Below are 16,488 nucleotides of genomic sequence, written 5' to 3'. Positions count from 1 at the left end.
ACTGATGAAATGACAGATTTTCCTATAATCAGGAAGAAGTTCTTACTTGGCAATTGTCAGAACTAAAATCCCAAAGGACACACTACAGCAGTACAGAAATTTTTATCAAAAAACATTTGACCTTAGCAGGCAACAAATAGATCTGGTAGTAGCACTAAAATAAGTAAACTGCTTTACATATGGGTCAGCATCTCTACACAGCAGTCACTCATCTCAGAAGTTGCAGGACAGACAGCAGATGTGGTTGATCTAATGTCTAAACAAGAATATGATTAAAGAAATAATCAAAATATATTTCACTGAAGTTTTATCTGAAGGGCATCACATTTGCCAAGAAGATAATGAAATACCAGCAACAGCCTTCCCATTTCTACAAAAAGAGCATAATAATCACTACAAAACATATCCAAATGTCAATAATTAGATTAAATAATCCCCTGAGTAATGACATCTAAGATCACTGTTACCTGCAGAAGAGCGTGTCATACTTGTTTACAACCAAATCACAACTCAGGGAAATTCCCTTTCATCAGTCCATGAACAGTTCAACTTATTTCAGAAACACAAGGTTAGAATAGATGACTAGATGGTCCTTCCTGCTCTTGTATTCCCTTATTCCTTATTCTGTGTGTTCTTCATTCTACATGTAAATACCCATGACTTTTTCAGGCCTTTTGCAATGGGCATCAGACACAAACCCTAGGAATGCAGGATTTACCCTCTCTGCATCTCTAGTCATTGCAGCATGGATCCCTGAATCACAGGAATACTTTTTCATAGGAAAAGATCTCTTTGGAGAAATATTGCAAGCCATTTGACTTACTTACCTCCTTGCTATAAGCCAACATTTTAGGTTTTTTTTTCCTTTTAAAAAACTTAAACACCCTAAAAATTAAGCCAATGACCTCAAACAAATATGACTTGATATTTATGTTAATAAATTTATCTGTGCAGCTCTTAGCTAAACAGATATATTATACCCATTATTCCCATAGCCATTTAATATTAATGGTATTAAATGGATTATTAGAAAACCCACAGAGATATTACCTCAGTTATTCAAACCAATTAAGATAGTATCCTTCAGTCCAGTTATCAACATTATACTTTTGCATCATTAGTGGTTGTAAAAGAAAACCAGTTCTGATTAAAACACCTATTTTAATAATGCTCATTGTATATAATAAATTGAACCACTGTAAATGTCACCTGAAAGGATATAAAATTTTTGCACCATCTGGAATGTACTCCTGATTAAGTTGTTCAGCAATGTGATTGTATCACCTAAACAAACTAATTAACATCAGAACGACACATTTTGTGGTTTCACTGGCATTTATCTGTGTCCCATGTATTCTACATAAGCCTTTTCCCAGAATGACCTTATGCTCAAATAGTGACATGAAGCTAGTGCATGTTAACTCTCTTTGCAAGAATAAGCATATTTTTCATTACATCTTACACAATACGACACCTTTACTGAGTAGAGTAAAACAGACTGAACAAATTAATTTTGGAACATGAAATCTGGAACATCAAAGTCTCTTCAACTAAACAGCCACAAAGTCTCTTCAACTACAATAGATTCACATCTTTTTGCTCTTCAATTTCCTTTTCTTCCTTTTCTTTTTTATTTTTTTTAAAGAGCACATATTAAGTAATTTTTTGTAAGTCACCTTTTTTGTTTGAGACATTTAAATTGCAAATAAGAAGAAAATGCTATTTTCCATAGCTTCATCATTATGAATTCATGGTTCATAGCTAATTCTGCTCTAACTTTTCATGGAAACAGTCATTGTATTCTATACAGAAACTACCACACACATTTTCTGCTCCTGCACGTACTTTTGTCAGCCTAACACAACATCAAAAAATACTGTTTGCAAATACCATTGAAAGGCACCCCAACAACATGTTAATCTATGATTAACGGTACCTAACACCAGCCAAGGCCAGAGCCATTATTCTGAAGTGCTGAAATGTTGTTTCTGTTCAATATTACACTGCATAACTTCACAGTAAATTGGTTTCCAGGTTTATTGCCAAAGTAATTAAAAATTCAAAAGGTTGCTGTTTGAGCAGAACATTATGGTAAAGTATTAAATACAATTGAACCTGGAGATTATTTCTTTTTATAGTGAGAGAGCAGCAGGATGGGAGGAGCAACTTGAATAAGGAAGGTTATATGAGAGGTTCATATTTTAGCAAACACATTTCAGTGGAACCTCTACTGTAGGGAAGGGCACAAGAAAAACTAAAAAGAGGCAACTGGGTCTAAAACCATTTTTAAAAAGAAAACAAACAAATTTCTGAGACCTGGTTCAAAGAAAGGGTAAATGCCAAGGGAGTTAAACGGATTATATGATACAAGCATTAAAACTTTTATTTGATCTGGTTTTTGCTTTATATTATCTTAACTCTACTTATTAAAGTACATTTTTAATGTCAGAGAAGATTCTGGAGCATTATTTACAAAACAATAAGTTTTTAAACCCTTTGGGAATAATAAGGAAGAGGAAGGAGGAGAAGGTGAGGGAGTCCAAGCCTCAAGGAAACAAACCCAGCCTTCCATCAGGTTTAATTTCTGCAAGTTGAATTTTACTAGTGCATATGCTCCACAGAGATTACATTTAACTACTGCTATAAAATTAGTAATTTGTAATATTTAGAAACTGCAACAGGCCTACAGCCACATCCAGTGCTTCAGCATGATCCATTACTGTGCACATCTCAGCTGGTAGCAGCTGATGGCATCAGCTGGAGCAAACAAACACCCAGTAGTGAGGAGAATTAGAAGCTGAGGGTGTGAAGTCTCCCAAGAGAGATGGTGATCAAAAAGATGTGATGAGGAATAAGAGGTGTGTGGGAAGAAATTCTCAGCTAGCTGTACATGAATGTATACAGTATGTACAGCACCAAAGAAATACACTGTTATCATTCTTGCTTTGCTCTCAGTGAAGGCAATGATTTGTGTTCAACTGAAGATCCATCAATCAAACAGACAGCACTTGAGTTTTGTCTATAACAGAAATCTAATCTCTACCAAGAGTGAGCAGCAATGACAGCATTGTCTCCCTCTTCTTGTCACACAGATGAACAGCAAAACCCCACCTGTGCACACCCAAAACCTGCTGTCAGCCTCCCAGGAGACTTGGTACCCTGTTTTCTGTGTCCCTACACACCCTCTGGGGAGAAAAGCCAGAGATACCCCAAGCTCCCCAGCTGGAATGATAGACACGAGGAAATGCTTAAGAGTCGTAATTAAGATGAGATTTTGTACACATTTTTTTGCATGTAAACACTCCTACCCTAAGCCATCCATGAACACTCAGGTTTTTATCTTGACAGAGGCTTGTTTCTGTAGATCAAAAACAGTGAAGTAGAAGAGCTGTCCATTACTCAGGCTTTGTAACAGCTTTAGATTCTCTTCAGTGTCCTTATTATTAAAAAGCTTCTCCTGACCTCCAACCAAATCTTCTTTGCCACATGCTCAGCAAATTATTTCTTGCTCTTCTTCCCAGTGGATATGAAAAAATGTTCCTCCACATAAAAGTCACTTACATGTGAGTAGATGCACAATGACCTGCCTAGACTAAGGAAATCCTTTATCCTCCATCTACTGAATTTCCATATAGGTTTTATGGATGCTGCCAACTTTGTCCCTGAGATTTTTGGAAAGGGTAATTCTGTGAAGCTAATTATGATGATAATTAACCCAAAATAATGGTCTCTGTTTTCTCACTTATATCAGCACAAGTTAGAAAGAGAATCACTTTTTCTTTCATATTGTTAATGTAAATTCAACCAATGTTCTCATTTCACATTAAAAAAAAAAAGACACAAGCCCAAGCATACACCATTACATCTCTATTAATACAAATTAGCATTGTTTCTGAGCTTAACTTACTCCATTTGAGATGATTAGATATAATTGCACAACAATTAAGGATTGACTGACATGCACCAGATGGAATAAATTTGATTTCACAAGCAGCCAGTATAAAGTCCACATAATTAACCCTCATTCTGATATACAACATTTTGTTTGGAAAAGAGCGCTAGGTTTCCAGTTTCTCAACATTGTAATAAGCAAATTATTAGTTCATTTTTTCCTCAAATGGAAGAAATCATTAATTTCATCAGATAATTCTATCCTCCAACTACAGGTCCACATAATAATTTGGCTTATAGTTCTGTCTCCAGCTTAATAAAGCTGGATGGGAGCCCTAAAAACTTTGATCATCCATTGACCAAAGTAAATATTACTAGGAAAAAACACATGAAAAGATATTTTTTTCATTTAGTGACATAAGCAAGACTTCCTACAGCTTCAGGGAAAAGTTGGTGCCACAGGCATAACAGAGAGCTCACATTCACTTAACATGTAAAACTAACGACAAGATAATAAATATAAACTATTTAGAAATAGTTTCCTACTGAATATATGAGTGTGTGTCAGGCAAATCCTTGGCCAAAAATATTAGAAGAGTCAGTTGACACAGAGTTCAATTTTGAGAGTAAAACTTAAATACAGAGTGAGGCATGGTTCACAGAAAAGAAGCATGCCATGGAAAAGCCATGCAGGACAAGCAGAAATATCCTAGAAAAATAAAAGGGTTCATTAGTGTTCCCCAGCTGCTTAGGTAAGGTATATGAAACAACAGGAAACAGTACATCAGTGCTGCTATACATTTACAAATAATGGTTTTAACACATGGAAAGAAATGCCAGTAACTCACAAATACAAAAGCAGTAGAAAAATGGTCTTTTTTTAAAAAAAAATTGGAATAGCAAATGATAAATACAAATGAAAACAGCTATTTTCATATTGGATCTGAAACATTGGAGGGATGTAAACAACATAGTTATTAATGTTGTCTACATGTATACTCTAAACAGATGAAGACTCCTTTGTACAAGAGTACATAACACCATGTATTGCTGCAGATGGAGGGATGGCTTATACACATTAGAAATTATGTGGTCCACAATTAGCACAAAACTTCAGAAAAGAAGTTTGTGGTTTTGTCTACATGTTTTAAATTGTCTATACTCTGGAATGTGACATTAGAACTTCATTTCAAGACACAGAATGAGATCAAAACAATTAATGAGTTTATGTATGGATGTAGCAAGCTGTCATCCTGCAGTGCAGAATTAAAAGGTCATGTTATAATAACAGCTTTGTTTCTCTCATATGGAATGGTTAGCACTAAAAATTATGTTTCCAATTTCAGAGAAGTAGCAAATGAAAAAAGACAGGAAAATTTCATTTATTTCATATAGGCAGTTTCATTGCTGCTAAAATCAGGAAAAAATAATACAAATAAAAAAGGTGTATATAGGTATACTTCTTCTATTTATGATCAAATACAATTTTTTTAGCCCTGAAAAAAAGCATTACAACTTCATTTGCACATCTTTAACGTAAGTGAAAAAGGATCTTGACCTCTATGTTGTTTATAAGGCAGTTAAAGAGGGAACAGTTGCTCGTTAGATTTCTACTGACAACAGCTGGCAGTGGGAGAGCTGTGTTTATTTCCCTTTTGCACCCAAGATGACTTGAAGCTATATCATCCTTTTCCCAGAAGACTGCCTTAATCACCACAGCCTAGCTATTGGAGGGTGCTTAGTTTATCAAGAAAATTTTAACTGAAGGTAATTTAAGGGAAAATGTTTCAAACTTTTACAGTAAACAGGAGTAGGTTACCTATGTCCTTTGTATTCTCATTCAAATTTTTCATTAACTGCAGTAGTACTTCCTGGCAGAATTCAAACAGTGAATATTCAAAGGAGATCCTCCTCCCCACTTCAAAAATAAGATCTGAGCAAAATTTCAGCAGTGGTGGATTTCTGTTATGACATTTGAAAAGTCTCTCTGCATTATATGGATACTCCATGGGCAGGTATTGAATTAAAATTACCATTTATAATAGTACCAAGTTAGAATTTTCTGAAGCATTCATGATTGAGGACTCAATTCAAGCAAGAGCTACCTCATTCTGGTCAAAGCAAATACAAACATGGTACTGCTGAAAAACAAACAAGCCAACAGAAATCACCTGCCAGACAGCACTACAATTTTCCCTGATAGTATGTCAACAGAAGTTTAAAATTGTAATCAATCTGTATTCATTTCAGAGACACAGCTTCTTTTTATTTTTTTTTTTTAATGGAAAAATAGAACAATAGGAAGTAAAAAAAAGCAAATATTGCCTGCCAAGATTTCAATGCTGAATAAATAGCCATACTTGGAAAGCTTATTATGGTGTTTGATTTCCCAACCACACTAATGTACTCAGAGAACAGCACTTTTCTATCATGTCTGACAGCACAGGAACATATTAATGGAAGAAATGCTGAATTTTTTTAACTAGCATCTTGGATAAAATGTGGGTCCCAATTAAAGCTGGTGAGACATATTAACCAAATGGTAAATACCCAGGATTTTATGCATATGGGGCAAAAAGTCTCTTGATGGCCTCATCATATCTAACATAATTTTCAGAAAGACCAATAAATAGACCCAAAATACCGTGATGTACTGAAAATAATTAATTCTATCATTGCTAAGCTGGTCTTGATACTCATACCTTTGGCATAATTTATACAAGAGCAGTTAACTTCCATGACAATAATTTGTGTCCATCACTTCATGGAGAAATACTTTTCAAATGTAATTATAAACCACAAGACAAAAGTTCCACAAAAATGTTGAGATTAACTGAACTATACACTAATAAAAGGGAGTTTTGTCAACTGCCAAGCAGTATTTTTGGTACAATTTCTTTGCATTGTGATTTGTCATTCACGTTAAGTAAGAAGAGCAAAAAGTGAAACACAGAAGTGAAACTGGAAGATGAAGGATTTCAATTCACACCTGCTGATTTATAAACCTCTTAACTGAGGATATGATCAGAATCCTTTGCAAACAAATTCAAGGGTCAGACTAAAAGTTTTGCTTCACTTCCTAGGCCCTTAGATAAATATATTTATACATAAAATATAATAGTCACTATGAAAACAGACATGACCTAACTGAATAAAAGTATACAACCTCTATGTATCATAAGAATGAACAATTATTTGCCTATTCATCATTTCTATGTGTTGCTCTTCTGTTCATGTACTAGATTTTTAAGTCAGAACATACCATAAGGATCATTTATTTTGATCATCTATGAAGTGTACTAATTTCTTTATCAAGCCTGTGACTTCTCACAAGCTACATATTTGAAGGAAAAATAAACTGTTACAGCTTTTCATTATGAATTTTTATCACCAAAGGAACCTATCGCTGAAAGCTTAAATTTAAATGGAATTTCTACTGAGTAAATGAAATCTTATTTCTTATTAAATTGGTTTCATCAATTTTCTGTTTATTGTCAACCAAAAGCTAGAAGCTTTAATGCTAGCAGGTACATAGCTCAGAAATGTTCCACTCTGGACTGAGTGGAGTAAACAATTCACAGAATCACAGAATGGGTCAGGTTGGAAAGGTCCACAGTGGGTCATCTGGTCCAGCCTCCCTGCTCAAGCAGGGTTTTCCCAGAGCACATTGCACAGGACTGCATTCTCTAAAATTATTGCATGAATTAACAGTAATGCAGTTCATATCATTAAATCTACAACCAGTAACAGTGGCATTTATTCTATTAACAATGCTGGGATCAGCATGAGCCATGGGCAGACTGTGCCTGGAATCATTTAAATGTGGTAAATGTGGTAAACCAAGATCTATATCATCTGTGTCCAACTGGGGGATAAAAACCAGAAGGTGTTGTTTGAAACTCCCTGCAGATACAACACTAAACACAACCTGTGCTAACATAAGGGACACCTTGAACAATTGCACATCTCTCGATAATTCAAGCAAACATTTCTGCTCTAGTCAGAGGATTGAATAAAGAATTGGTGACCTAGAGCACTGAGTGTCATGTAATGGAAAGTTTTATTCAGATGTGACAAAAGTCATCCTTTGCCATTTGTTCTTTTTTATAAAGAATTAACATTCTTACTGTGAGATCAATTTGCTCAACAATTTATGACATTAACCTTCTTAGTAATTTTTTTTCAAAGTAGTCTTGGAAATTCACATTTTTTACACACACTTGAAAATTCAACAAAAATACAGTGCCTGCTTTTCAAGAATCAAAAAGGACCTCAAATTTACAACTGAATACTTCCCACCTTTCACCTTGGGATGGTACTTCAGAAGGCAACTGTAATTCAGATTCATTGCATTTATGTACTTCAAACCTGTGGCTGTTTACTAGCAGGGAGAAGTTCAAACATTACTATTCTTGTTGGAGGGGAATGCTGAAGATCAAACTGGATGTTCAAACAACCACATTTTTCCTCTGTGGTTCCAGTCTTCCAAAATCTGAGAGTCCTGCTGTTGAAACACCCTCCCATAAACCTGAAAAAGGATAAGTGACCTACCTTAGAAAGCCCGCCTACTTCCAGATAGAAGCAGATAATGAAAACATTCCAGGTGACCCACAGGGCAGTCCACACCGTGTACTAAACACAAAAAAGAGAGAAAAATAAAACATGAAGATGAAACGACTTCATACTGAGCAGATCAATAATAAAACACTGATATCAATAAACATTCTTCTTCTGGGAACAGCCAAGAACAGAGAGTTCAGAAAAGGAGCTCCCCCTGCAGAAGTCCCCTAAGAACCGCCGGAAATTACAAATTCAATATTCATTGCTGTACTAAATAAATACCAATAAAACAGATTTACTCTTTACAGTTTTACACTATCCAACTCATATCAGTTAAGTCTAAAATGCTGACTGAAACACCAGCTTTGGGACAAATCTGAGAAATTTTTAAATCATAATTTAGCTCTCTTAAAGAAAATTTCAGATGAGCAAAATACCTTAAATAAGTGAATATTATTGAAATAACATTTAAATATTATGAAGAAAGATGCAAGAAAAAAATTCACCACCAAACAAAACAGAAGATCTATTGATCGGGTAATCTAGACTTTTTTCTTTAAAAAAAAATAGGTAAGGTGTAAATATAATCTCTTGAGAGTCTTTCACAGTAAAATGCACTTTATTACGTTAAAATTAGCTCACTACTTCTGCAAGCTTTTTGTCATGAATCTCATCCTGCAAAGCACACTTAACAGCTGAATGTATCCATACCTCTTCTGGCTTCTCCAGCATTGTATTGAACTCAAACATCACCCACAGCAAGAATGGGACATGAATTCATCTACTCTAAATCATTTACATTTTAACTGTCATCACAACAGGCTGGCACCATTTCTTTATGGATGCACTCTCTACTGCCATACATCTGTCCACTATTCCCAATGAACTCTCCAGGCACTCCACCTCAGGAGCATTTCACCCTGATGGGCCAAGTGTCCACGCAGCCAAGCTGGAGTAACATCCACTGGAAGAAATGCGGTGAGCAGCAGCACTGCCACTTTACATTTACACACTTGGAGCCTCCACAGTGGAGAACTGCTGCTAAGAGCAAGTCTACTTAGCCAAATGAGGGTTAGTACCTATTGTTTTGCTTCAATATAATCATTAAAGCTCCACATACTGATCTACAATGCATTGCACAGGTGCCATCAGTTTGGCTTTCTTGGGCAGTTTTGGGTTTTGTTCCCCTTTTGTTCCTCTCCCTGTCATGTATAATGAAAGGTTCAGGTCAAGATTTGATTTTTCCCCTCCTTGATTCCTCCCCCCTGCAAAGGGCATTTCTGTACACCAAAAAGGTCAACAGCTTTAATATAATTTCTTTTGAGGTATGAAGGCGGCTGGGCAAAGGCCCAAGAAGTAGGTGATTAAGAAACAAAACACTCCTGGGTCATTTCCTCTCTCTTACAAAGAAGGGCAGTGTGGCAGCTGAAGGCTGGGTTATGGTAACAGACAAAGCTGTTGTGGTCTGTAAGCAACTTGAGGTCTGTACTGTTCATATGACTAACCTAGAGTATATCACATTTTACTACATTTGTCGACTTTGTAGTAACTTGATGCCATCTTCAACTTCTGATTTCCTAACATTTATATTCAGAACATTACGTGCAGATAGTTCAAAATTAACGAACAAGTCATAGAATCTAGTTGCAAGTAAAAAGCAGGATCAAGACTATGTGGGAATATTCTCCTTTTTGAGAAAGAATTTTTTATCTCTCTGTGAACTAATTCTGTCACCACAACAAAAGGAATTCTGTTTGATCTGCCAGGCCAAGCCAAATCTGTTAATGGCCTCATTCTGTCCCATGGCTACCAATGACAATTCTGTGCTGTGCAGGCAAAAACTGTCTGAGTTTGCTTTCCCAGGGAAAGCTATGCTGTTTTACACAGTTAGGACCAGTTTGGTTCCTGATCCACCAAGAGAATTACTGAAAGAGAAGTGCAGGTGCAAAGCAGGTGTGCACCTTGAAACCCAGCTGCTGTGTATGGAGAGGATCTTCCTAAACTTTCACTGAGCTGCAGAAATTTAAATTTAAGCTCCATCTGCTTTGTAAACATAATAATTGCATTATATTCAGTAATTAGTACTATATAATTTATTTAAGTAGGAAACTTATTGTCCTCTTGGATATGTAAGGAGCAGATTCTTTCCTTGTATACTTTTGTAGGTACTTAAGGAAAGGTTGTAAGACAGCAAAGGCAACAAAGCAAAATTAGGAAATGTCAGAATTTGAGCTGTGCATGCCAACTTAATTTTTCTATTTTGTGGCTGTGCAATACAATCCAAATATTAATAAATCATCATAAGATATATTTTTATTTTAGAATATCTCACCTCCCCTAACACATTTTATGAACAGTTAGCTCAATATTTCTTCTCTCCTTGTTGCTCATACCATTCTGAGGACAGAATATTAATTTCCTCATGAGGTTTACTAAGATGCTCATCGCTGTAGTGTGTGAGAGCTGCACAAACATTAACTAATTTATTTTATGTTATAAGGGAACGATACAGTTCTCAGAATGCAAATGATGTTCTGATACATGCAGAGATTATACTCAGAAGTATTCATACATTATAAGCATCCAACTTGAGGTGCTTAAGAGTTCATTTTTCAGAATGCTTGAGGTTATACACTCAGTTTATAAACTCAGTGTTCAGCTCCCTGTGGCTGAGCATGCAGCACTCGTGTAAATCAGGCCACAAGGTCTCAAGACAAGAATCCAGAATGCAAGGGGAAAACAAAGCACGCGACTGGTTTTGTTTAAGTGACTCGCTTTGTGTCAAAAGAGGTTTCAGTGGCTGAGAGCAGAGATAAAACTCAGCTACTGAGCACAGCCTTCACAGCAAAAGCAATCCTTTTTTTCTTGGTAGGATGTGCCTCACTATTCCCACTGTCTTCTGTTTTCTGAAAAATCAGGTTTCGATTCTACTCTGATCACCAGAATACCACCAAATGTCTGTCCTTCCTTTCTACTGAAACTGAGGCAACAATACAAGAATTAGTAGGTATCTATCTAGTTCAAATCTGCAAATATGTAAAAGAATCACAGCAAGACACTACAGAAGGGCTTTAATGGCAACTTTTCTAATTTTTTGAATGTTTCTTTTTCAAAAATTTGTAATACATTCTGACATTATATGCATTGTGTAAATTTATATGTATATGCCGTCTAGGTTAGAAAAACCCCACCAAGCAATCTTCCATTATTCACATTAACACCTGCTTGAATCATTAAAAAAGGTGTAACTTTTAGATCCATGCAGACCTCTTTCTGCTGGCAGAGCAACAGCCCAAATTGCTGTCCTCTGTGTGAAGGGATGCAGCATGCATGCTGGCAATTTCCTCTTTCAGTGTCAGAATGGTTAAGGTCTGAGCCATCAGGTACACACTGAGCCTCAGGTTTCACTTCCCTCCCAAGGCACCTAACCTGCTTCATGATCTGACCTGCCATTTAACCTCTCCCACTCCATGTCCTGAACATTATCTTGTCCATCCTGCTGGGTCTGCTCATTCTTACTTCCCAACACGCAGCAATTCCTGCCTAGTTCCTTGGCCACCCACATTCTGTGCACCCCATCTCAAATGGCCTCATACTCAGTGTCACAACCCTCACCACACCTGGCATGAAGAATTTTCCACACACATTAAATCAATAAGAAGAGTTGGTGTTTTTATTTTGTACCCTAAGTGATGCACAATTTAAAAATCACCTGGACATTTTTGAAACAGATCCCTTCTAGAGGAAGGACCTAGGACCAGGTCGTAATCTTTGCTTATTTCTCCCTATCATACACTACATCTTTTATTGCTTTTGGTCTTTTGCACTAAGGAGTGTATACTATGCAGTCTGAGGAAGTACTTGGAGTTTTACCAATAATGTGGAGGGAGTACTCACTAAACTTTACAGATTAAACGTCTAATAAATAACCCCTTTCATAATGTCAGCCTCTCTACAACAGTGAGATTTCCATACCTCTTGACTCTACTGTCACATTGAAACCAATGCAGAGATTTATTTAATGTATCAGTGAAATAAGAACATTTCTAGAGTTAAAACATTTGCACTGGATGGGCACAACACCACAAAAACAACTGGTTACGGTGAAGGAAGAGAATTTAACAAGTTTGAATATTACAAGGATTGTGGGATAAATTTAGCTTTAATGAATAAACTACCTCAAGAGTATATTTCAATCTGAAGAGCAGCAATTACTCTGACAGTGTCATTCACAGCATGAGAGAATGAATGTTGGCTCGGGGATACTTCAAGGGAAAGGAGCAACTACTGGGTTGTCAAATCATCCTCCTGTAATACCTGGCATCAGTACTTGCAAATCCTTATTAGCCATATTTATGAAAGATGGCAAGGGAAGTGACATAAATCAGCATGAATGAGCAGTAACAACACAGGACTTACCAGGAAAGATATTCAACAAGTAGTTTTGGAAGCCTAAATATTTCACATATTCCACTCTCTGTATAACATTTGTTTGAATACTGAATGAAGTATCCTATACAGCCTTTATTCCGCTGTTCTGTTTTTTAATTGTTCTTTTTTTGTTTGTTTTGTTTTTAAGAAACTCTTTCCTGGATTTTCAACTATATCCATTGCCTATATATCATATTATTTAATGGAATACATTAAGGCAAGTAAAACAGAGATTCCCACCATAGATTCTCCCTATTTAAGTTTATTATTTTCATCCCTCACTATTTATTAACACATTCTTTTTTCAGCTTTCAGCCTGGCTTTTGCAATTTTAGCTATATGACTCATCATTTAGAAGCCTTTTGAAGTCCCATATCAGAAGTAGCAGAGGGAGAAAATCCCCAGCTTTAACAAGTATCTTGTCATCATCATCATCAATCAATCTTAACAGCCTGAAAATCTGCTGATGATAGCAAGATCTATTAAGAAAGGAAAAGCTTGAACAAGGAAACAGATCACAGCAGAGCTCTGAAGCTTCAACAAGAGTGCAACAGTGTAGTTAGAACTGAAATTCAGCTGTTTCTTTCTTCTTTGCAAATGTTTGGGTAAGTTTCAAATGAGCTAATATGGGAAAATTAGGAATCAGCTCTGCACTTTTATGCCCCCTGGGAACTTCGCATAGATTTAATTCAGTCACAAAATATTCAAATACTGAAAATAGCACATCTGCTTAGTGACAGGACAAATTGTTCATAACATTTATCTAAATTACTAATTAATACAAAACCTATTAGAAATAATTATTGGATTTCAACTAATTAGGACACTTGGAGTCAATGCTGACACTCCCTTTCTCTCTCTGTTTCCTAAGCTCTGAGGACTTGGAATTTTAAGTATGAGCAAGGGAAATTGAAGATTTATTTCAGAATCATCATCCATATAGTCCTGTATCTGAGGGACTGTAGCCAGTAAACTTGAACCGCTATCTTTAGCTACTTGGAATGAGAATTCTGTTCGACAGAGATGCCTTGTGTATCAGCCACTGCACAGGAGCTCTTAGTGGAACATTTTTTTTGGTAGAAACTCTCATGACAAATTTTATATCACTTAAATTAATTTCTTTATTCAGACTTTTAACCTACAATGGCTACGCTTATGGTGTGGCTTATGTGGTCACTAAATCCTAGAGATAAACTGGCCAGTCTGGGTTCAAAGGCAGTGGCAGGGTCAGAAGTGTGCAACTGCCATTGTTTTCATCAGCTCCCACTGCAGCCCTCACAGAACTCCTTGGCTATACATACCTGCAACAAAAGTCTGCTCAACTGTGCCTGAAGAAACAGTTTCATACCTCACTGCAGTATAGATGTGCTTCAAGTTATGGCCCTACATGTACTAAATTTATTCACTTACTTTCCCATTCCTTACTTATTTGAAAATTTGAGGAGACTGAACATGACATACGCAGCATAGGATGACAAAGTGAAAGCTTTTGTTTAACTTCATTTGTCAGGGAAGCCTTCAGGCAGGCTTCGTTGCACAGAAGATAGATTGAAAACATTCTCTTGAGGTTAAACAATGGCTCCAGAGCTGGTCAGCTGAAGTCAAGATCACCACCAGAGTATGACAGATTATCATGAGGACAATTGGTGTGCACTCATGCCAGATTAATTTTGTGGAGACAGTTTACAGAAGCAAACCATTGTATCTGACATGATTCTCTCTTTAATTCTGTTTTTTAATATTATGATGGGATCATCGGCATTAGTTAAGCTGATTTCCAGGCAAGTCTTCTGGAAAAGACAATGGCATAATTTTCTTGAAGCAATTAGTTGCTTTTCCAGTTAAACTGGATTAAACTTAATCTAAATCAGAAGATTCATCAACCAGAGTACACAAAAGCATGACTCAAAATATTTCTTCAGCCACAGACACAGGACAACATTCTTGGGATACTAGCCACTAACAAATCCAGGGGCTTAGATGTTGCTGAAAGTGGACCTGTGAACATGGAAGGCCATGAAGCTTCTCCATAAATTCGAAGCCTAATTCCCTACTCAGAGCCTTGGTAAGAATCTCTCTGCATTGTGTTTGTGTACTGAAATTCAGGACACCACTGAAGATTTGCATTAAAGAGACTTTCAAGTGAGCAGTAAAATTTTACAGGTGGATTGTCACTTTGTCTTAGTGACAACAGCCACTATGCAGCTGGCACTGGTAGAGGTTTTTACTGCCAGTATCATTGACTCCTCCTGGGGTTTCTGGGAACAGTGGACAAAGCTAAACTGTGGTTGGCACAGCCCTAGGAAGCCCAGCTTCTGGGGAGCTTGTATTGATATAGACTGGAAGATCCTCAGGCTATGCTCAACAAGAACTTCAAGCTGGTGTAACCCTGCACTGCTGTAGAAAGACTCCAAGCACTTTTCTCCTTCCTCTGGCTACTTGTTCCTATTTTCCCTCTCCCAGCTACTGGAACAAGCAAAGTATATCAGAGAGGTGACCCACACTTAACACAAGCAAAGAAAATAGTTGCTTTTAACCTGGATCTGTTCTGGTTTGACAGTTTACCAAGTGCTTGAACCGGTACCTGTGCTGATGTAAACAGGGGAACAGCACAGGGACTGAAGGCAGCAGCTGAGCAAAGGGAGTACTGCTTATGCTGGCTTGAGATATTCACTGAATTCAACCTAAGGGCAAGGCTAGGCATGAGGTTGAACTCGTTGGAGAGGTTGACAAGTTTGGAGACAGCAACAAGAGAAATCTTGCACATTGCTGTTCATAAACATGAAGTCTCAATCCTGACCTTATGCCAGCCTTGGCAACCTTTGGAACCTCACGGACTGGATTCAGGTCACCTGTTTTGCAAATTCCCCACTTTTTGCTAGTTTGGTTTTCTGACAGCTTAGAAATGGAACTGACTTACCGACAGGTCCCGTTAACTCCTGCCAGAAGTGGGGGAGAGGATCTGGAGAAGTGTTCAGTCACACTTCCCACAACAGTGGGAACAGGAAGACATGACAGCCACCCCATTCTGCTGATGTTGAGTTGTGAGGTTAGTTACAGACACCTTGTGCTACAGCCAGCCTTCAGACTTCAGGATTTGGCTCAAACTATTCCTACTGCACTGTAAACCCTACGTTAGTAAGGATGTAATCACAGGTTGCTCAGAGGGGTGGTGATGGGATGAAGAAGTGGGTATTCACAGAACATTCTGAGCTGGAAGGGACCCACAAGAATCATCAAGCCCAGGTCTTAAGAGAATGGCCCATACAGGAATCAAACCTGTGACCTACGGCATTGTTAGCACCATGCTCTGACCAGCTGGGCTCTAAAACCTTCATCTTCCCTCATCTTCATCTTCCATAGTAATGAGTATTGGCACCTGCTGCAGCTAGAGCTCCTAAATATATGCTTAAAGATAAATCAGAATATGAGTTAAGTTAAATCAGCATAAAGTGCCTTGCTGGGGAGGTGTTTCTTTCTTTAATTATGAGTTTCCTACCTCTGTTTTAAAAGAACTTTTGTATAGCCTAAAATGTTCAATTACCCTGGCAGAGATATAAAACAGTCAACATCTGTTGCATTTCATTTGAAGACTAAAACAGAGCT

General features: G+C 37.1%; 1 protein-coding gene across 3 annotated transcripts in view; it reads right to left on the bottom strand.

Annotated features, from left to right (window-relative positions):
- NKAIN3 (sodium/potassium transporting ATPase interacting 3) overlaps nt 1-16,488 on the bottom strand; it is a 335,000-nt gene that overhangs the window by 158,506 nt on the left and 160,006 nt on the right. For all 3 annotated transcript variants that reach the window (XM_015648896.3, XM_015648869.2, XM_015648887.2), the window contains exon 3: nt 8,443-8,523. In XM_015648896.3, coding sequence (XP_015504382.1) covers nt 8,443-8,523 — 81 coding nt within the window. The remainder of the gene's footprint in view (nt 1-8,442; nt 8,524-16,488) is intronic.

Source organism: Parus major, chromosome 2, assembly GCF_001522545.3.
Source record: "Parus major isolate Abel chromosome 2, Parus_major1.1, whole genome shotgun sequence".
In the NCBI taxonomy this organism is placed as follows: Eukaryota; Metazoa; Chordata; class Aves; order Passeriformes; family Paridae; genus Parus; species Parus major.
The sequence above is the reverse complement of the archived record's forward strand: the minus strand, read 5'-3'. Positions and strand labels throughout refer to the sequence as shown.